The 21,837-nt window shown below is 31.8% G+C and overlaps 1 protein-coding gene across 2 annotated transcripts in view; it reads left to right on the top strand.

The window, feature by feature from the left end:
* Positions 1–21,837, top strand: part of MTX2 (metaxin 2) — a 56,023-nt gene that overhangs the window by 9,345 nt on the left and 24,841 nt on the right. The window contains exons 1-3 of one of the 2 annotated variants that reach the window (XM_016134514.2): positions 11,560–11,607; positions 12,571–12,617; positions 19,361–19,483. Coding sequence is in view for 1 of the 2 variants with exons in the window: in XM_016134485.2 (XP_015989971.1) it covers positions 11,560–11,607; positions 12,571–12,617 (95 nt within the window). In the remaining variant the exon portion in view is untranslated. Of the gene's footprint in view, positions 1–11,559; positions 11,608–12,570; positions 12,618–19,360; positions 19,484–21,837 lie in introns of those variants that run through there. The other variant, XM_016134485.2, reaches the window with a different exon arrangement.

Below are 21,837 nucleotides of genomic sequence, written 5' to 3'. Positions count from 1 at the left end.
CCTACACTATCAGAATCTCTTGAATTTTAGGTTTGGTGGAAATACACAATTTGACAAAGTTCCTCAGGTGATTTTTGTACAGTAAAGGTTGAGAACCAATGTTATAGGATGATTATAATTGCTTAAATTCTAATAATTATTACCCAAAAATGTTTATTGTGGGCTCTGTGAAGAGGACAGCTAATACAGTTGTGTGTTCACTGACTCTGGAGCCAGACTACCTGGGTTCAAACTCTGGCTTTTATCACTTACTAGCAATGTGACTTTGGGTAAATGACTATGCTTGTGCCTTAGTTTTCTTATTGTAAAATGAGAAAGTAATAACAGCATCTACCTCATAAAGTTGATGTGAGATAGTAAATATGTCAAGCACTTAGGTGCACAATAAATACAATAAAAGTCTTTTAAAATTTTCTAATTGCTTCAGTTTCACTCTGAGGTATAATTTTTATGTCTTTCTTAAGTGTACAAATCAGGAATTTTTTAGTATATTTACAGAATTGTGATTATTACCACAATTTAATTGTAGAACATTTCTATCACTCCAAAAAGAAATCCCTTGCTCATTTACAATCACTTCCCATTCCCAGCCTGAGTCAACTATTTATCTCCTTTCTGTCTCCATAGATTTGCCTCTTCTGAACATTTCATATAAATAGAATCAAACAATATGTTTTCTTTAATGTCTGGCTTTTTTCATTGGCATAATACTTTTGAAGTTCTTCTGTGTCATAGCATGTATCAATTCTTGATTCCTTTTAATTGCCAAATATTCTATTGTATGAATATTCCATATTTTGTTTATCCATTCACCAGAGTATGGTCATTAGGGTTGCCACTTTTTGACTATTGTGAATAACGCATCTGTGAACATTCACATACAAGTCTTTGTGTTAGGTGTATGTTTATTTCTCCTGAGGGAATACTTAAGAGTAGAATTGCTGTGTCATATGGTAATTCTATGTTTCATATTTTGAGAAACTGCCAAACTTTTTATATTTCTACCAGCAGTATATGAGAGTTCCAAATTTTCCACATCCTCTAAACATTTGTTACTCTGTCTCTCTTATTGATTGTAGCCCTTCTGGTGGGTGTGAAGTGGCATCTCAGGTACTTGTTGACCATTCCTCGATTTCCTTTGGAGAAATGTCTATTCGGATCCTATGTCAATAAAAACTTTGGACGTTATTTGCCTTTTTTTATTTTGAGTTTTAAAAGTTCTTTATATCTTCTGGATATAAACTTTCTGTGTCTTAGGGAATCTAAACTGTTACCACTATCATCATCAACATCATCATCATATACTTAGAAGTATAGGTAATGCTTGACCAGAAGATATATTTTCATTACTCTCTAGTTTTGTTTGAACTCTGATGTTGGTAGTGAGGGGAAGTTCTTCCTCTACTAGTTTTCCTAAATTTTCAATCCTTTACTTTTTATCCTTTGCTTCTTGAATGGCAGAATATTAGAATCCATTTGCCTTTGATTTTTTAAAATAATAATTTAAAATTTTTCTATTATAGTTGGCGTACAATATTATATTATTTTCAGGTATACAATATAGTGATTAGAAATCTATGTAACTTACAAAGTGATTGCTCTGATAAATCTAGTACCCATATGACACCATACATAATTGTTATAATATCACTGACTGTATTTTTTATCCTATATTTTACATCCCCATGACTATTTTGTAACTACTAATTTATACTTTTTTATCCCCTCCCCTTTTCCACTCCTTCCCAATCTCCTATCTGGCAGCCATCAAAATGCTCTTTGTATCTATGAGTTTGTTTGTGCTTTGTTTATTTTGTTCTTAAATTCTGTGTATAAGTGAAACCATATGACATTTGTCTTTGACTTGTTCCACTCAACACAGTGCTCTCTAAGTCTTTGAAGTAATGTTTTGAGTTTCTTTGGATAAATACCCAGAAGTGGGATTACTGGGTTCTTATTTATCTCTTATTATATAGTCTTTATTTTAAAGTCTATTTCGTCTGATATAAATATTCTACCGTAGCTTTTTTTTTTTTTCCAGTTCCATTTGTGTGAAATATCAATTTCCATCCCTTTACTTTCCGTCTGTGTGTGTCTTTTGATCTGAAATGAGTCTCTTGTAGGTAGCGTATGTAAGGGTTGTGTTTTTTATCCATTCAGCCACTCTGTGTTTTGATTGGAGCATTTAATCCATTTACATTTAAAGTAATTGTTACTAGATATGTAGTTATTGCCATTTTATTATTCATATTTTTAATCTTTTTTTTTCTTCTGGGCAAAGAAGTCCCTCTGACATTTCCTATAATATTGGCATGGTGATTATGAATTCCTTTAGCTTTTTCTTATCTGGGAAGCTCTTTATCCTTTGATTCTAAATGATAGCTTTGCTGGCTAGAGTAATCTTGGTTGTAGGTCTTTGCTTTTCTGTATATTTCTCAATACTTCATGCTCCTTCTGGCATGCAAAGTTTCTTTTGAGAAATCAGCAGACAGTCTTATGGGAGCTACCGTGTAGGTACCTAATTGCTTTTTTTCTTGCTGCTTTTAAGATTCTCTCTTTGTCTTTAACCTTTGGCATTTTAATTATGATGTGTCTTGGTGTGGGCCTCATTGGGTTCATCTTGTTTGGGATTCTCTGCGCTTCTTGGGCTCCTATGTGTATTGCTTTTGCCAGGTTAGGGAAGTTTTCTGTCATTATTTCTTCAAAAGGTTTTCAGTTCCTTACCTTCTCTCTTTTCCTTCTGGTACCACTATGATGTTAATGTTGGTATGCTTGATGTCCCAAAAGTCCCTTAAACTATCCTGCTTTTTTTGGAATCTTTTCCTTGTTGCTGTTCTGATTATTTTCTGCTACCTTGTTTTCCAAATTGCTGATTTGATTCTCAGCATTATCTAATCTGTTGATTCTTCCTAAGGCATTCTTTGTTTCAGTTATTGTATTCTTTGTTTCTGATTTTTTTTTTCTGTTTTCTGTTTTCATTTTCATATTTTCTCTTTGTTAAAGTTCTCACTGAGTTCATCTACTCTTCCCTTAAGTTCATCAAGCATCCTTATAACCAATGTTTTAAACTCTGCATTTGGTAGATTGCGTATCTCCATTTCTTAGATCTTTTTCTAGAACTTTGTACTGTTCCTTCATTTGGGGCATGTTTCTTTGTCTCCCCATTTGACTGCCTCCCTGTTTTTTTTTTTTTTTTTTTTTTTCTGTGTATTAGGAAGAGCTGCTAAGTCTCCTGGTATTAGTAGAGTTGCCTTATGTAGCAGGTGTCCTGTGGGGCCTACTGGTGTAATCTCTCTGGTCACCTGAGTTGGATGCTCCAGTTGTGTATGTAAAATATTTATGTATAACAAGTAATAAAGAATATACAGTGGATTCTAATGCCAGTCAACAAATTTCTTCTCTGGACTGATAACTTTCAGCCAAGGAACTAGGTTTGGTGTCAATCTTCTTCCAGAATCTGGGAAGCCTTTGTATTTGTGTCTTACATCTTTCTAGTCTGCCCTAGAATTTCTCCAGTCTGCTTTTTGTTTCAGGAAGCTTTTTCAATCTAAGTTAGTCTTTAATCTTTGTATCTGTACTTGCTTATAGTATATTTTTCAGATAACTACTATCATCTGAGATTTGTATCCCTCCAAAATTCATGTACTGAAATCCTATTACCCAAGGTAATGGTATTAGGAGGCGGGGTCATGGGGAGGTGATTAGGTCATGAAGGCAGAGCCCTCATGATTGGGATTAGTACCCTTGTAAGAGGCCTCAGCTCCCTTGCCCTTTCCACCATGTGAGGACACAGCAAGAAAACAGCAGTCAGCTACCTGGAATAGGACCTGCACCAGAACTTGATCATGCTGGCATCCCAATCTTGGACTTCCAGCCTCTGGAACCATGAGAAATAAATTTCTATTTTTTTTAAGTCACCCAGTCCATGGTATTTTGTTATAGCAGCCCGAATGGACTAAGATGGTGGCCTTACTGTCAATGTTACAAAATGATACCTGCCAGTTTTTTAGGTTTATGGAAATGATAGCATTACACTGTACTTCTCAGTTTTCCAATGTGAGCCATTTTCTGACATGAACATTGGTCTGACTGTTGAGGTGATGGGAGATTGGTTTTAAACTCCTTTTGTGGGAAGAGTCACTTTCTGCTTACACATCTTGTGTAATATCATTAAACATTGCCTATGAAACAGTAGCTCAGGGGTATCACTACATAATCAGTGTTATCTAGGATGTAGTTTTATCTTCTATTTTTTTGCAGGATGAATTGCTTTTGAATCTAATATAAGCTCTTTAAATTCTTGTTTTGATAAAGTTACATCATCATATTTTAAGTCTAAACATCTTAAAAATCTATTTTAAATGAAGTCTTCATATCATAACTACTTAAAACTTGATAGGTTTTGAAATTAGTGTCTGCGTTGATATCAGTATAGTGTTTATGTATAACTAGTAAATTTATTTTCTTCTTTTCTCTTTGTGTCTTGCAGTAATTTGTCCATGTTTAAGAGCTGCCAAATGCTCTTTGAGTATTTTGTTATATTAGTAGTTTTTGTGTTTATACTTTTGGCAGAAAACCATCTATATTTAGAGATAGGCTACTAGGCTACCCATGTTTCTTACTCCTTTTGTATAACATTGTCTATATCACTCTGTGGAAGTTGAAGAGATAACATCTATGAGCTTTCAGAATCAAGTTGCCTAAGGATAGACTGAGGTTGACTTCATTAGTGCACAAATGATAGGTTTGTGTAGAGTTATTTTAACATTAATCAATTTAGTGGATTGGAAATATGACAGTACTGAAGCATCATGTAACATTAGTGCTTATTATTCTACAAATTATGTTTTCACCTACATTCATATGCCAGAGGTGTCATGTTGTGCATTAAGAATGCAGAATTTAAACAACAGCAGGAACAATAGAGGGCATTTCTTTTCATGGCCCTTCTCTTGTCTTACATGAGATCATTAAGAGATGGACTTTGGAATTAGACTGGTTTATTAGGTCATAGCACTTTCATATTGTGAAATGTCTTGAATTGAATGGGACAGATAGGTCATCTGCCACTAGAATGACTTATCAACCCAATGTGATACTTGAAAGAATACTACAGGTACAATGTAGAGTCTTTAAGAGATCTAGGGCTATATAAATATGAATTTATTGACCACTAATCATTTATCTAAAAATCTTAATGGGTTAGTATTAAAGAATATTGATTATTTTTGTCATTGTTGATGAAGCTTAAAAATCGTGGATACTTTCAAGATAATTAAATTAGAAGGAAATATGTATATATATATATATATATATATGTTTTTGGGGGCTGTGAGTGTTGCTTTATCATGTGTGCATTTCTAACATCTATCTATATACCTACCTACCTACTTATTTATTTATTTATTTATTTATTTATTTATTTATTTATTTATGCATTACTTATTTTATCTTATGGCTTTCAAAAGTCCAAATGTATATATCCTCTCTGTTTTAAAATTTTGTTCTTCTCCAACATAAATATTGTTAGGAATGAAGAAAGTTTTCTCTTTGAAAAATTTAAAAACACTCATTTGGATTGAAAGCACTCTCCTTCATTAAAGACCGAAACTTTAAGAGGCATCTCCTTTGCTCCTGGTAAAAGAGTCACTAAATGTAAAATAATCACTTTGCTTGGGCAAAATTGGAAAGTAGGTAAAGGACTAAGTGGGTAAAAGACTTAATAACTTTGATTGGATAGAAACTTAGTTATGTGGTGCTCTCTGATAGTTATCTTATTTCTAGATGTTCTTTATAAAGTGGGATTATATTTTCCTTTATAAAAATGATAATTCTTGTTTTTTTCTAGAGAATAAGAAGTCATTCTAATTTTAAGGAATGGATTAATGTTGGTCATTAAGTATTTTAGAGTAAGTTACTGCTTTGGTGTGAAAATGATATAGTAGTTTCTTATTATGAATGAATTAATTTCTGAAAGAGTAGTTTTACTTTGGAACTCTTGTAATAAAGATATTAGCTTTAAGTGATACTTAGACTAAAAAAAATTAAATCTTGCTTAATTCAAATTTCATATTTTGGCATGTATTACTGTAAGTGCCACATTTTGTTTTCAGCAATTAAGAAGCCAAGTCTTTAATAAATAATCTCAGCACCATAGGACTTTACACATTCTAGGAACTTACTGCTTAGGAATAGAGATAAGATATTGACATAATAATAGAATGAGGTAGAAAATAATATATGATCTAAGACAAGTACAAACTGCTATAGACAGTATAGATAAAGGAGAAATTAGACTTGTTTAGTTAAAAAAGCCACCTTGATGGAGGTAGCATTTAAACTTGGTCTTGAAAAAGGTATAGGATTTGGATTTGTGCTGGTGAAGAAGGAGTACTTGGGACAGAGGAGAACAATTAGAGCAAAGTCACCAAGATGAGAAAGTGAAATGTATGGGAGAAAGTTTAAGTACTCTGGTAGGATATGAGGGTTCTGTTGTTATGTAGATAGGTAGGTAGGTGTCCCCCATCTTCTCATTAATTTGTGTGTTCTTTCTAAGCTTTTTCCATGGTCAAAAAAGATGATTTCGCTAAAATAGAAGAGGACTTTTCTTTGGTTGAGAGTATATGAATGGCTGGGTTCCCTGCTAAAGCTTCAAATAAGTAGGTATTTAAATAGAACACTGTTTTCTAAAGTGGAGTGGGATGCGTATACCCCCTTCTGTTATGCAAGACAGTCCCTTGAAGTACAAGGAAAAAATATTGGAACTTGGATTTTAATTTATTTTTCAACTCTACTTTCTTTTTTAGTGTATGTTTTATAATATATGTGATTTATTAGCTCAGGAATACTAACCATATGATTTCTAAATCTGTTTTGGCCTGCATGCTCAAATATTTTATTGATGGGGACACAAGATTTTAAAAAGTAGTGATCCCTGGGTTAGAGTTATAGAATGTGGAAAGAAGACGAGTGAGACTGTCAGAGGTTGAGGGCTTCGTGTTATTCTTAGGAGTGTTATACCAGTAATATCTGATGAAAGCTATATGTTTGATATAAAACAGAACAAATTTCCAGTTTTAGGGTCAATACATCATTAAGTTTATAGAATTAGATTCTGCCAACTATTTCAGGCAGCTATTTAATATTTTTACAGCTGTATTATTGGTTATAGTATTGAAGTTCTCTGGGTAAAAAAAAAAATTTTTGGCTATCTCCATGTCGTGTAGTTTCCTTATCTTACCTGCTGCATTCATAGCTTAAACAGTGCAGAAAAATAACAATAATGGTAGTGGTAATAATAAAAAGAAACTTCGATTCAGCCAAGATTTACTAATTGCCTGTTAGGTACTAGATTCTAGGGATGAAGTGGTAAGCAAAAATCAGACATGAACACTGGATTCATGGTGCTAATATTCTAGTGGGGGAGGCAAACAATCAAATAGTCCTCAAATCATTGTAAAAATGTTGACCGTGAATAAGTGGTATAGTGGAGTGTGCATGCTACTCAAGTTTGTAAAGAGAGTGTTTGAACTATTTAGGGAGGTCAGTGGAGGCTTCCCTGAGAATGGAACTGGCTACATAATTTCTATGGCCCAGTGCAAAATGAAAATGAGAAGCCCTTTGTTCAAAAGAATTCCAAGACTGTGATAGCAGAACATTAAACCAAGCGTGGAGCCCTTCTAAGTACAGGCCTTGTGCAACTGCTCAGGTTGCAAGTCCATGAAGCTGCCCAATCTGCGGGAAGTGATGTTTGAGCTGAAATGTGAGGACACAATAGAAGGGGAAGGTTGCTCCAGGGCAAAGGAAAAAGTACAAACGTATCTTTAGGGCAGGAAGGAACAGGGTGCCTTCAGAAACTGGATGAAGGTCAATGTGGCTGAGTACAGAGTGGTGGAGTGGAGGTATATTGAGGCCAGAAAGGTAGACAGGGTTATGTATAAGGTCATGTTGAGGATTCTGATCTTTATCCCAAGAGCCACATAAACAACTGATGTATGTTAAGCATAAAGTGTACTTTCGATGTGCTAGCAATACCAATAACTTGTAACTTGAAAGCATTGGACAGCTTTCTCTCTGGATCCCCATTTCTAACCAGGCTTCTTTTTGGAAACATTTAACCTTACCTTCTATATTTATCCTAAGGCTTGCCCTTCCCTATGACAGGTTTAAAAAGGCACTTCACATCAGGGAGTGCTTTTGATGGCAGAAATTGAAAATAGGATAGGCGAGTTATGAAATTTTATTCCCTATTGAATTAGTCTGTGGTCTAAAACATTTTAGGTCAACTGAAAAACTTGTAAGAGACGAAAATGTATTTCGTTGTTTTAAAAAAGAATATTTTTCTTTTTAAATGCTATAGATTTTTAAGGTGTATTGTCAGTACTATAATTTTAAATTCTTAACCTGCCTTTCTTTTACATATGATCAGGAGAAAAGGGTGGATATTGACTTGCCTGACCTTGGGAAAAAGTAGTGGGGAAGAAGTTGTATTTTTGGACTTTGTCTTTCACGTACTAGGCATTATCAGTGAAAGGCTTTAATTAACATTACTCAAATGATTCATGGACTTACTTATGAAGGCAGTCATAGAGTTCATTTCCTAGAAAGATAACTGCATGGTTGATTTGTAAATCTATTGCCATGCCACACAATTTAGGATTTTCACTTTTGGCACTTTATCGATTAACATGCTAGCCATTTCTTGTCCCATGCTGTGCTTAAAACGTAATTATTTGAGGTGGTTTATGTAGGTGATACATTTAAATCAGTGATGTTTGTATATGCAGAGCAGCTGCTCATGAGTGAGATAGGAAACTGATCATTCCTTGCCTCTATCATTTCTTGCCTCCTGGTCCATGGATGCACTGGAATTTGAAGCTGCTAAAATATCATGATTATATAGGTTTCTATCAGCCTACTTGCCTTCTCTTTTTAAGTGATTGGTTCTGCTTATGAAGATAACATCATCAGACATTTTAGCATTTATTTTTTGAGAATTTATTTTCAATAATAATTTCTGAGTTAGAGCATAGTTTGTATCTTGAATCAAGAAAAATATTCACCCATCATCTTTATTTTCAGCTTTAGGTTCTTAATATCAGCTTTCAGTATTTGTAGGTAATTTCTTTACTCTTGTTTGAAGTTAGGTAATATGTTGTGATATTTCTTTTACTTTCACATGTCTGTTGTAGTAGATCTGGAGAATCAGTAGGAATGATGATAAATTAACTTTTAACTGGAATTACTGAACATAAATTATTGTTCATATGAGAACTCTGGGATACTGCAGAGTAGTGAAGTAATTTTTGATTTATAAAAACACTTAAATTATATTCAGCATATATTTAATGCTAAGTTTATGTTATTTCAGTATTTTGAAAGTTTATAACCCATGTCTAGTATGTACACAAAACAGCTAACAAAAGTTAAAATGACCAGAATATTTAGTTAGAACTCTCCTTTACTTTAACATATTTGATAATTTAAGTTCAGTAAAACTTTTATTAGCTAGACTATTTAGGGAGTAAGGTGGTAAGTTTAATCAAATATCCCTTTTCTTATAACAATTAATGAACATCAGCTGTATGCACAACATGGTACAGTGTGGCATACACAGATGCATGTGACACATCTGTGCCCACAAGGAACTTAGTTTTGGTATATCTGATTTTTGTAAATTTTATTCCTATGCATTATTGCTTTGCTAAGATTAATATAATGCATATAATTGAATCTTTGATGATGTAGGATCTTATAATGAATAAACGTAATCGTATTGCTTCTCATACAGATGTAAACGATATAGGTATGCTGACCTAAATGGTTATTTTTGAGTAATTCGCTGATGTCAGCTTGTTTTTGTTTTCCTGACTTTAATTTTAAAAACTGTGTTACTCAGGTTAATTGAGTTTTTACTGAAATTTTCCTTGGTTAAAAAGTTTATAGTAACATATAATAATTATTCAGTTTCACTGCCTTTTTGGTACATGAGTTAAAATACAGTAGCCTTTACATATATGTATAATATTGTGGGTAACAGCATACAAAACTATGTATGGTCCATTATCTGCTTGATGATTTCATGGCATTATCTACAAGTATGAGTTTAATTTTGTGTAGCTCAAACCAAACCAAACCAAACCAAAAACAGCATTTATAATTTGTAACAATACTACTGTGTTTTTCTTTCTCTGCTTCGGTACTGTTTTAGTTTATTGTAAATAATCAATCATGAGAAAAAAATGCTTTGCATATATAAATTTCTTTTAAAAAATCAACTAGAATTATATATTAAAAATAATTTGTTTGCTATGTCACAGAAACTGGATTAGTTTAAACACAAGAAATATACCAATTATCAAATTTCATATATTTGTTTTCTTGTTGAGAGCGAATGTAATTATTGTGTTAGAATTTGTGATTTTGATGTCTTATGGCTTTTACAAAGAAGATTCAACAAACGATATCCTATTTATTCTATAAATGGAGGCATTGCTTGTTAAGTGCAGTCGATTAGACAGAATTTAAATCTAGTACTTTTTCCAAGCACTGGTAGGTTGCTGATATTCTCTTTGTAGCTGGCTAGAATCTTCTCTAGATGAAAGGTTAAGAGGCAAGGTCAAACAAGCCTGATTCAGGCCTAAAATTAGCTTTATCAGCTTTATTTGACATTTTAGGTACTTACTGCTTCATCATGCTACTCCTCTTTGTTTCTGTGGGGTGGTGGTGGTGGGGTCAAGGCAGAGGAATGCTCTACATCACAACAAGATTCCTTCGAATGTTTAAATACTACCAGCTTGTAAGGCAAGATGCACACAGCCTGATACAGACATATTTGATTCTTTCATGCAGTGTTGTCTCTTTGAAAATTTATTTTTTAAAAGTTTACAGTAAGATTATAAATACTATTTTACCATTTTTAATAGTGAATCAAAATTCAGTATCTTTTTATGTGTAACATTTTAGATATGTTTGTGTTTGAAAAGGCTAAAAGAATAGTAGCATATAGGCTGTTTTTTTGTTTTTTAAATTCTCACTTTTGATTGGGCAAGATATCTCCCACCTCCTCCTTATAAAAAGCAAACAAACTGAAAACAAATTACCACCAAACAGTAAACCAGGCATGCATTTAAAACATTATATAACTTACTTATAGAAGTTACCATAGAATCTAAGGTAGTGTGATTAGTTGCTGTAGTTAAGGTAACCTTGGCAATAATATTGTAGGTAACAGCATATAAAATTGTATATGGTCTCTTTTCTGCTTGATAATTTCATAGCATTATCCCTAAGTATGAGTTTAATTTTGTGTACCCCAAACCAAGCCAAACCAAACCAAAAACAGCGTTTATAATTTATAATACTACTACTACATTTTTCTTTTCATTCTAATGTATAAAGAAAAGCAAATTAATTAAGTAATTACTCTTAATTTGCTTAGTTAAGGTAACCTTGGCAATTCACTTTAAATGTTCTAGGCCAATGCATGTGCTTATTAATTTGGTTGGTTATTCATGTTTTTTCCCTATGTACCTAATTATCACTGCTTTGTTTCCATAGCTGCAGAACCTTGGCCTGAAAATGCTACATTATATCAGCAACTAAAAGGTAGGTACTTGTTGACAATTAAAAATGTCTTTGCGTCAAAGTATATTTATTACCAAAAAAAAAAAAAATTTCCTCAATAATGTAATTTACTGTAAAGAGAATATAAAACAGAAAGAAGGGATTCCCTTGTGTAATTTGTCTAAGAGATTTTGCCTAAACTTGTGTCTGCCAGTGTAAACCAACTATTCATGGCCTATAAGGTCCTTAGTTTATTATTGACTCATTATACTGGCTGCTGTAGGCAGTGTAAAATGATGTGGTTGCAGGAGCAGTTGGCAGATTTACTGCACCAATAGCTGACACAGCAGATTTTTGAAGTCCTATGGTAAAGTGGGCTCTCAGAAAAAAGGAACTGTTAAAATGTATAGGCTAGGATGGTCCAGGCTCCCTTTAGCAGCTCTTCATATATCATCAGATCACATTATGGACCCCATTTGGGGCTCAGCAGCCTGCTACAGTTGTCAGAAGACTGCAAAGTAATGAAGACTAATAGGCAGCAGCTCGAGTCTTCTAAGCATGGAATTTTTATTGCAGCGAACTTGTCATCTTTCTTTTGTGTGACAGACCTAGACACACTGTGCGATATTAACTGCAAGCTGGTTTTGTATGATTTTGAATGGTTTTACTTTTAACTAGAGAGGTTTGAGTAAATATAAAATAGTACTTACTTGTGATGAAAAGAAGAGGAATATATTTTGAAAACTTGAAAAATGAATTTGTTTTTAAATAAATGAGTGATTTTAATTATATATTTCTGATAAAATGTGATAAATGATCAGTTTTAGAGGAGATAGTCTTATTTTATCATTATTTACACATGATTTACTATAATCAAAATTGTAATTATACAATAGCATCGATATAGACCTTCATAATTATGTTAGTGAAAGGCTATATCTTTTTAAAAACAAAAATATAAGTATATTTTAATTGTTTAGCAGTCACACTTTTGTATTTCCACAGGGGAGCAAATTTTGCTTTCTGACAATGCGGCTTCTCTTGCTGTGCAGGTAAATATTTAAATAATGTAATATTTTTTCACTTTGAGTTGCAATTCTCCCCACAGCCTGATACGGTATGCTTAGAACTTTTCTGTGTGATTTACAGTTATTAATATAACATCTCTCCTGTGAAGGTAATTTTATTATGTAATATTAGTCAATTATTGTCAGCATATAAAAAACATTAAAATAGTCATTCTTTTTATAAAAACCATGTATGTACTTGGTACATTCCGTTTCTTGGTAGTTTTCCTTTTGACTGGATATGATAGTATTGATTTTTTGGGGGTGATATGTTCATTTATGGACACAATTATTTTCTAACTTATTTGTAAAGATTTATTCACCACACATTTTTAAACATCATTTTTTCATTGTACTCATTCTAGCATTAATCCATTTGGTAATCTTGAAGCACACATATTCTTCTCTAGTCATTTTTTATATACTTATTGATTACATTAGTGTCTATTATCCCCTAACCACTTATTGAATGCAATAGCTCTTTAAGTTGTATATCACAGTTGTGTAATCCAAAAAAGATTAGTCATCCTCTAAACTTTAAACTGCTCTATAGGAAGATTGAATACTTGGGGATTTTTTTTGCCTTAAAAAAAAAAGAAATGTTTATGTAGATTATAGAATTATAATTATTTAAACATTTTACATACTTAGTTGCTTTTTATTTAGTTACCTTACATAGTTTGAATCACAAAGAGGATTTTATTGTCCAGCACCTAAAAGATAAAAGAGAAATCTAAGACATGTGACATTTATTGGACATGAGTCTATGAGCATCTTGAGGATAGAAAGGAAGGGAGGAAAAAGGAACTGTGAGCTTTTGCTGTGTTCTAGGCATGATGCTAGGCACTTCGTCATCTCATCATATATTTTTTTATTCAACTTTATATCCTCTGGGGTTAATAACTGTGTCTGATACACAGTATGTCATTCAGTACATTTGTGTTTTGTTTAAGTCAGGGAAAGGAGATATGGAAAGATGTATGTTGGACAATAATTTATTCATATGACTATAAATATCCTTAAGTTCCTTTCTTTTAGAAAATTTATATTTTTACCAAGAATAAAATATTGTTTATTTATTTTCCTTTATCTTTAGGCAGTAGTTGTGTTAACTTTTGAGAAGGAAGAATTCTCAGTTGGTTATAGGTAATAAATATGAATTTTATACTTTTATTTTAAAATATTCTTTAATTAAAAAATATTTACTTATTTGTTTTTGGTGGAGGAGATAGAATTTAAATTTAGCTTTCAAATACTAATAACATAGTGCCCAGTATATAGAATGTACTAAGTATTGAATGAAGGGTTTATAAGTGTGATAAAAGCAATCTTGTCTGATAACTGATAGCATCAGTAAATTATTGGCTTTATATAAAAGAGCTTTTTCAATCTTTATATCTTTGAAGAGATGGTTTCAGGGCACAGTGAATATTTTAGTTGAAGCATCAATTCTAAACCCTTTTTTAATTGCCATTTTTGGGATAGCTCTTTGAGGATCTGATGAAACACATTCTAGTGGACCTGCACAAATCAAAACATACCCAGGCTATTCTGGTTTCAGGAAGTTTACTGATCTCCCTGCTGTAGCTATCTGGTAATCCCCTATGAAGAGCCCCTAAAACTAAAGAATAGCAATTTAGGAAATACTGAAGTTATTTTCACCAAGTAGGAAGGTACTTTGCATAGTGGTTCTTAACTAAGATTTCTGTTCCACAGTGGACATTTGACAGGGTTTGGACATTTTTGGTTATCCTAGCTGTTGGGGAGGGTGCTGTTGACATCAGTTGGTGTTAAACATCTTACAATGTACAGGACAGTCCCTCCACAGTAAGTAATTATCCAGGCCTAAATGTAGATAGTGCCAATGTTGAGAAACCCTGGAATAGATGATTTAACTAGTTTTCAGTATAAACCAAGATATCGGTATGTTACTCTAAAAATTAATGTTTTAAATAAACTACAGAATGGAAGTAAAAGAAATCTTTATTTAGCAACTCTGTTTTTATGATTCCTATTAATTTGCTTTCTCACCATGGCTTCTTAAATCATAGTTGCAATTAAAAATAAAACCAGAAAAAAAGAACCTTTTAAAACGCAGAATTTTGCTTAACCATTTTCAGTTTTTTTGTTATCCTACATATGTCACTTAGATGATAAATTAACCAGCATATATTAAAAATTCTTGGTTTTCTTCAATATTCTTTGACTTGACAGCTGATAGTAGCCATGACTATAAATGTGACTTTTCCAGATATCTGATGTAAACTTTATGGAATAATTTTCATCTCTATAGTAGACTAGTATCCATTTAGAAAAATCAGTTAAATGTATAAAATTGATCAAAATAATATAACAGGTATCCATAAACTAGATATTTTCTAGATGATACTAGATATCAAACAGGTATTTTAATAGTCTGCCAGTTAAGCCATCAGTAAATATAAATTTTACTTACCACATAGACTTGGCATTTATTATACCTCTGGAGCTAAGTGGTTAGATCTTTTTTGATTAAAGGAACCTTTATGATTTCAGTTTAAAAGAAAATAATTTTTTTATTTTTATTTTTATTTTTTTATCTCATGGCTCTTATTTCCTCTTAGATTTGGTTTCCTTTCCATGTCCACAAAGTATTGGTATTACGTTACTCAAGTATTTGCCTGGTCATAAAATAATCTTGTGTTTTGAATATAATGAGGTATTAGTGTAGTGTGTTCCTCCAGTTTTCATGAGCAGTATGTCAGTAGCAGCATATATATATATATATATATATATATATATATATATATATGTATGTATGTATGTATGTATACACACACACACACACACTTATAGCTCTCTATAGCACTAGACAGGGAGAAGGAGAGAGAGATTGATTGAGAAGTCTTTCAGTCCATAATACTTATACTTTGAAGGACTTAAGCTCATATTGATTGGGAAGAGAACTTTGATAGTAATTCTGTTACTGCTCTCTCACCCCCCAAACCTAAACCAACTGTTCAATAGATATATAATTTATATAATGTGGGGCACATATGTAGTTTAAAATTTTTTAGTAGCCCATTAAAAAAAGTAAAAAGAAACAGGTGAAATTGGTTTTAATAATATATTTTATTTAATGCAGTGTGTTCAAGTGTTATCACTTTAATATGTTATCAATACAAAATGTATAAATGAGATACTTTACATTTTTATATTAACTTCAAAATCTGATGTGTATTTTATAGTTATAGCACATCTTAATTTGTGCTAGTCACATTTGAAGTACTTAATAGCTACGTGTAGTTGGTGGCTGTTGAATTGACAGCATGTCTAGAAATACAGTATGAGCAAACACATGAACTTTCCAGGTTTTCTGCAAAAAATGTTTTATTTGATTGTCTTCATATGTTGTCTTTTATAGCAGATTGCACAAATGAAATGGGCAGTTGGTCTCTGTTCCAAATACAGCGTACCTTAAACAGTACTCTTTGTCTCCTATTTCCTCATCTGTAAGATACAGTAGGTGGAGATATAATAGAACCTATACAATTGGATATCACGAGGATTGAATGTATTAATATATATAAAGCACTTAGAACAGTACCTGGCATAATATAAATATGCAGTAAATGTTGGTTATTACTTTCTTCTCTCCTGATTCTTTGACAGAGTATACATAATATCAGCAGGAGGAATGGGAGCTTGCAGGCTTTATAATGCCTAAAAACACCAAAGTAGTTAAAATAAATGTTCGGTGTAAGAATTTTTTGGACATATTTGAATTTGAGCATTAATAAGTTTTGTAATCATTCTTTCATTCCATATCCCCAAAATGTTAATATTGAATGCTTTAATTCAAACAAAATATTATTTTAATAATATTGAATAATTTGTTCTAAATTGAATATTTATTGAATGCTTTTTTTTATAAAAGGCACCTACTGAGAGCCATTATGTAAAATATCTCATTCAATCCTTATTATAACACTACTGTAGGATACTATTATTAATCTCATTTTAAAGATGTGGAAACTGAAGCTTAGAAAAACTGTACTCAAGGTCATAGAGCCCACAAATTATGGAGGTAGACAAAACAGCACTGGCTGAGTGCCTACCATGTGTTCATCGCTGTGCTGAGCACTTAATTCTCATTAACTCATTTAATCCTTACAACAACTGTATGAAGTAGGTGCTATTATAATTCCCATTCTGCAGATAATGTTAATAAGAACAACAATAATAACGTAGCTAAAATTTACGTAGTATTTACTCCATGTGGGAGGTCTTGTTATGTGTATTTTAGGTATCATAGGTAATGCTCACACACAGCAACCCTATGAGGTAGGTAGTAGTATTCTCATTTTACAGATTTGGAAGTTAACATAGAAAGGTTAAGCAGTTGGCCCAAAGTTACATAACTAGTACTTGACAGAGCTGGAATGCAGACCTAGGGAGTCTGAGTCTAGAATTCACACTCTTAACACTTTGCTGCTTATCAGTTTAATCCAGTGATGTAGATCTTTGAATTTTTATCCAAAAATAAGTGGATATTTAATTCAAAAATCATTTCTGACATTTCCTAGCAAATTCCACCCTAAAATTTATAGATTACATTAAGATGTGAAAGATAAACATGTCTTAGTTTGGGGACCTTTGAAATGTGATAAAGGCGGTATGACTTATAGTATGAGTTATTGTGAAGCTCAGCTTTGGTAATAAATGGGAAATTCTTTTGAAAAAAGTTGAAAGAAATATAAACATAACATGTTAAATGCTGAATTAGTGCCTATTTTGACTTCGAAGATTTATATGCATATTTTGTTAATGTCTTTATATAATAAAATGTCACTTTCTAGTCAGTTTTGGAAAGGGTTTTGTTTAATATATATGAAGTTAATTTAAAAAGAAATCTTTTGTTTTGTTTGTTTGGGTTAATTTAAATATTGTAAAAGTTTGAATTTATTTTTAGAGAGTCTCAAGCTGATCATCACTATTAGAATGTTGCATGAAAGAGTACTCTTGCTGTTTACTTACTCGGTTTTTACTTACTTCAAGAATAATAATTAAGCTCAGATTAAAGGAAATATTCCCATTCCATTTAATATTCTCCTTTCCCCCTACTCTTTGTGAATAAATATTTTATCTCTAAAAATGAAAGGGAAGACAACAGAAAAAAAACTATTTTCTTGTCATTATTAGATATTTTCTTGAATATGTTGTATCATTAAAAGAAAGGTCAGCATTTTTATAGGACCCATTAATGCTGGGCCAAGAATCACTTACATGTCAGATTTGCTTGTAAATAACTAGCTGACCCTTGCTTTTTTTCTTTTAGCAAATGATACTTTTTAGATGGACATATTAATTAATGGTTAAATGGTAATATCCTAATGTAATGATTGGAGAAGAGCAGAGGGAGGAGTATCTCTCCTTTAGGATTGCAAGTCAGTTATTGCATTGGAGAAATAGCTGTGATATCAAAATGCTGTGTCGTTGCTGTAAGCCTGTCATGTCATTCAGATGGCCACAGTGGACACTTTACCTGTAGAATTTTGGAGGTAATGATTTTGAATTTTCAGTTTGGTTGACTATACATTTTTGCTTTAAACAAGTTGTGGTTGTGTGCAGTTTTGTCTCAGTTTAAACCTGATCTAAATTTAAGTAGGATGATACTGATAATTTTAATAGAGAATGAAATAGAATATTATTTTATGGAAAACACTTAAAAAATTGATATACCTTTTCTTAGTTACATAAGAGTTACATAAAATGTAAAATTTTAGTTTTTTAAAGTTTGTTCATTCCTCCCACTTTGATCATCCTCTGTCAAATGAGGCTTCTGGATGCATTTTCAGGATTAGGAGAAGAAAAGGAAAGCTAAGGGGTAGAGAGAATTTAGTGAAAATATAGTAACTATGGGAACTCGTAAAATCCTTTTCAGTATTCTAAAATGAACAAAATGGAGGCTGGAGATATTTTCTTGATATCACTGGATTTAAATTCTTCAGATTGAATGTCTTATCTTCATTACCTTTTATATACCAGAAGTGTTAAACCATTTTTGTGATTTATGGTCATGATACCTAGAATGATTTAAATATAGAATATATGATCTTTAGAAAAGGTAACTGTGAACTTAAATTGCAAACAGAATTTAGCAGATTTAAAAAAAATCCTCATTAATATCAATCTCTCAATATATAAATGGTATGGTTATACAAAATAATTCATTTTATTGAGTTTGTGAAAATGAAGTATATTCAAATAGAATTAGGTGGTTTTAGAGTTGTCATTTTTAATAATTAATAAAATAATGTAAAATGATTATATAGGGTAATGACTTGCTCTGTAAATATCTATTTAACTTAGCAAAAATTCACACTCCTGTTCTGTAGTTCTGAGAGACTGCAGGTTAGAATATTAACTGTTCTTTTTAATTTAAAAGGTAAACAGCAAGCAGGATTTTAAAATTTGTTGCTGTTAAACAGAACAATAAAGATGTAGCAGTAAGATGAAAAAAATGACAGTCTATTTTTTAAACAGAAAAAGGCTAGAATTCTTCATTATTAGATATACAGTATCAACATAATCGATCTAGCAGCATTATATTTGAGCTGAAAATACACTTAAATTTAGGCCTTACACTACCCCGTGTGAGTGAAACATCTTTCATATAGTTCTAAGATGAAATTACCCTTGAATGAATAGCATCTTCATTTATCTTCAAACCTCTTCTGTGCTTTTAGTGAATCTACTCTTTCAACATTCTACAACAAGAATTACATTATACCATTATACCAGTTCTTCTGCGGTGTGAAATAGATTGGTTTGGAAAATGAACCTGGCTTTGCTATAAATTACATTCACAGGTACAAAGGAATTTGTTATTTTGTTTAAAATAGTCACAAATATAATTAAGGTCTTAATTTATGTTAAACTACAAATACTGCTATTACTTAACTGGATTAGGTACTTAATCTGTCACTTCAAGAATGATACCTAACACTTTTCATTTGTAACCTTAGATACATTATTTCAATTACAGGGTCTGCAGCTGTTTGATATAAAAATGAATTATTTTGTAGATAGATTTTTTCACGGTTTTTAATTTTAAAATATGCCTCTTCAGTAAGGTGGAAAATAATTCTTCAGTTGTCGTCATAGATTTTCTTTTGTGTTCTGGTAAAACAAGATATGAATTAAAATTCAGAACCATTTTCATTTTGTGTCCCGAAAATGGCATTGCATGCTTTAGAATAGTCCTTAGTGAATCCTTACATAAAATATTTCAAATTTAATTATGACATGAATAGAAGCTTTGTCCTAAAGAAGAAAACCTGAGGCCTGTTGTCTAAGGATAGCTTTACCTGGTTGGACTGAAAATGGATTGTTCCCTATCTAGGATTTGGATGATTTTGTTAATGTGATTTGCATGCATTTAGAAGTTATGTTTATAATCCCTTAAATGCCACAGTATTAATCAGTACAAAGCACCTTATCTTTAAAAAACTTATTAAAGATAATTCATTAAAATTTTGAATTTTTATATTTTTGTTGGGAAGCAATGTTGGCTTTCTCGTTCAAGTGCAATTGAAGAGAATTGTTGTGTATTTTATCTGTAAGTCAAATGCTCACTTTGTTTTTGGAATAAAGAAGAGGAAAGAAGACAGCACTACTCATTGGTAAATGATTCAATATTGAATTAACTAACATTAGTTCATTGAAATAAATATGTTTTATGTCCCTGCCATCTAACTATATTTTATCCTAAGAATTTTAAAGTTGATGGATTTTTTCTTAGTGTTATTTTTCTCAGTTGGGAATATTAATTTTATCTGCAAATAGCAAAACTTTAAAACATTCATTATAGGACTTAAGGAAAAAAAGTCATTTTCTTTCTTTACTCCCAAATTAACTGTTCATTGAATGTCATCCAAGTGACTAGTATGGCATTAGGTTCTTGGGTTATAAGAATTATTCTTTCTGAGCCTTTGCCTATTTTATAACTTTTACATAATTTTGACCCTACAACTTATATTTATTCTTCAAGGGAAAACTTGTAGTATTTTTTCCTATGCCATTACCTTTTTTGTTGCTTTCTTTCTAAACTTGACTTTTTACTTCAGCTATCAGGTGTTGATGTATCTAAAACTGAGTCATATTTTCCAGGATTGTTTTCCAGGTGAGAGTATTAAGGAAGGCTCCCTTGTTCTCTGATGTGATCTGCCTTTGTATGTGCTCTCAATAGCATTTCATGTTTTTGGTAACAAATTTGCTCTATTTAAAGCTTTTTGTGTTTATTATGGCTTCTGAGATTTCTGGATAGCTATTTTTTAAGTAGAGTTCCTATTTTATAAAATATCTTGCTTATCGATGTTAGTAACTTTATTAACTTTAAAAAATATCTCTGTATTTAACAGCAGTGACTTTTGGACCCATAAAACAACAATGCCAATTTTTGTTGTAGCTTACTAGTTTTCTGTGAACTTAGGCATGTTTGTATTTATCATTATGAATATCAGTATCTCACTTATTAGGCAAATGGTTATTGAGAACCTATTGTATGCCAAGGATAAAGCAGTGGATAAGATAGACAATTGTTGTATACTAATGTAGCTTGTATTCTGGAGGTAGAAGTCTTTTATTAATTTCATCCGTGTGTATGACTTTGAAAAATTGTTCACAAAGTAAAAGGCTATATCAATATCAAGATGTTTATTCACTTGTTTTTGCCTTGTTAGATTTTATGTTATATGATATACATATTGAAAACAGAAATTGTATATTTACTCTTTATTCTTTAAAAAAGTGCTTCGGGTTATGTTCCCTTATGCTTTTAATATCTATTTAGAGATTTTTTTATCTTAGTGTATGATTTTGCTATTTTGATTATAATAAATAAATATAAGGTATTTTACATATAGCACCTCATTTAACCTGCCTAATAAATTGTTTTCATTTTAGAAATGAGAAAACTTATGAGGCAAAGGAACTTTCTCAAGCTAACAATTACCAAGATTTCACTGAGAGATGTCTCCCTGGGAGGCTTCTGCTCTGTTAAACCCCTTATTGTTCTATACTGACTCTTAAGACTGATGCAGAGGATTCCTGTTTTTCAAAAGACACTCTAGTGTTCCATTTAAACAACTTGCTTCTACTAGGGCACTTAACCAGTGACCATTAAGGATTGAGAGTATGCTGATGGTTTGCCCAGTTGTAAGAG

Source organism: Rousettus aegyptiacus, unplaced genomic scaffold (genome assembly GCF_014176215.1).
Source record: "Rousettus aegyptiacus isolate mRouAeg1 unplaced genomic scaffold, mRouAeg1.p scaffold_m13_p_2, whole genome shotgun sequence".
Taxonomy (NCBI): domain Eukaryota; kingdom Metazoa; phylum Chordata; class Mammalia; order Chiroptera; family Pteropodidae; genus Rousettus; species Rousettus aegyptiacus.
This window is presented reverse-complemented; position numbering and strand designations above follow the sequence as displayed.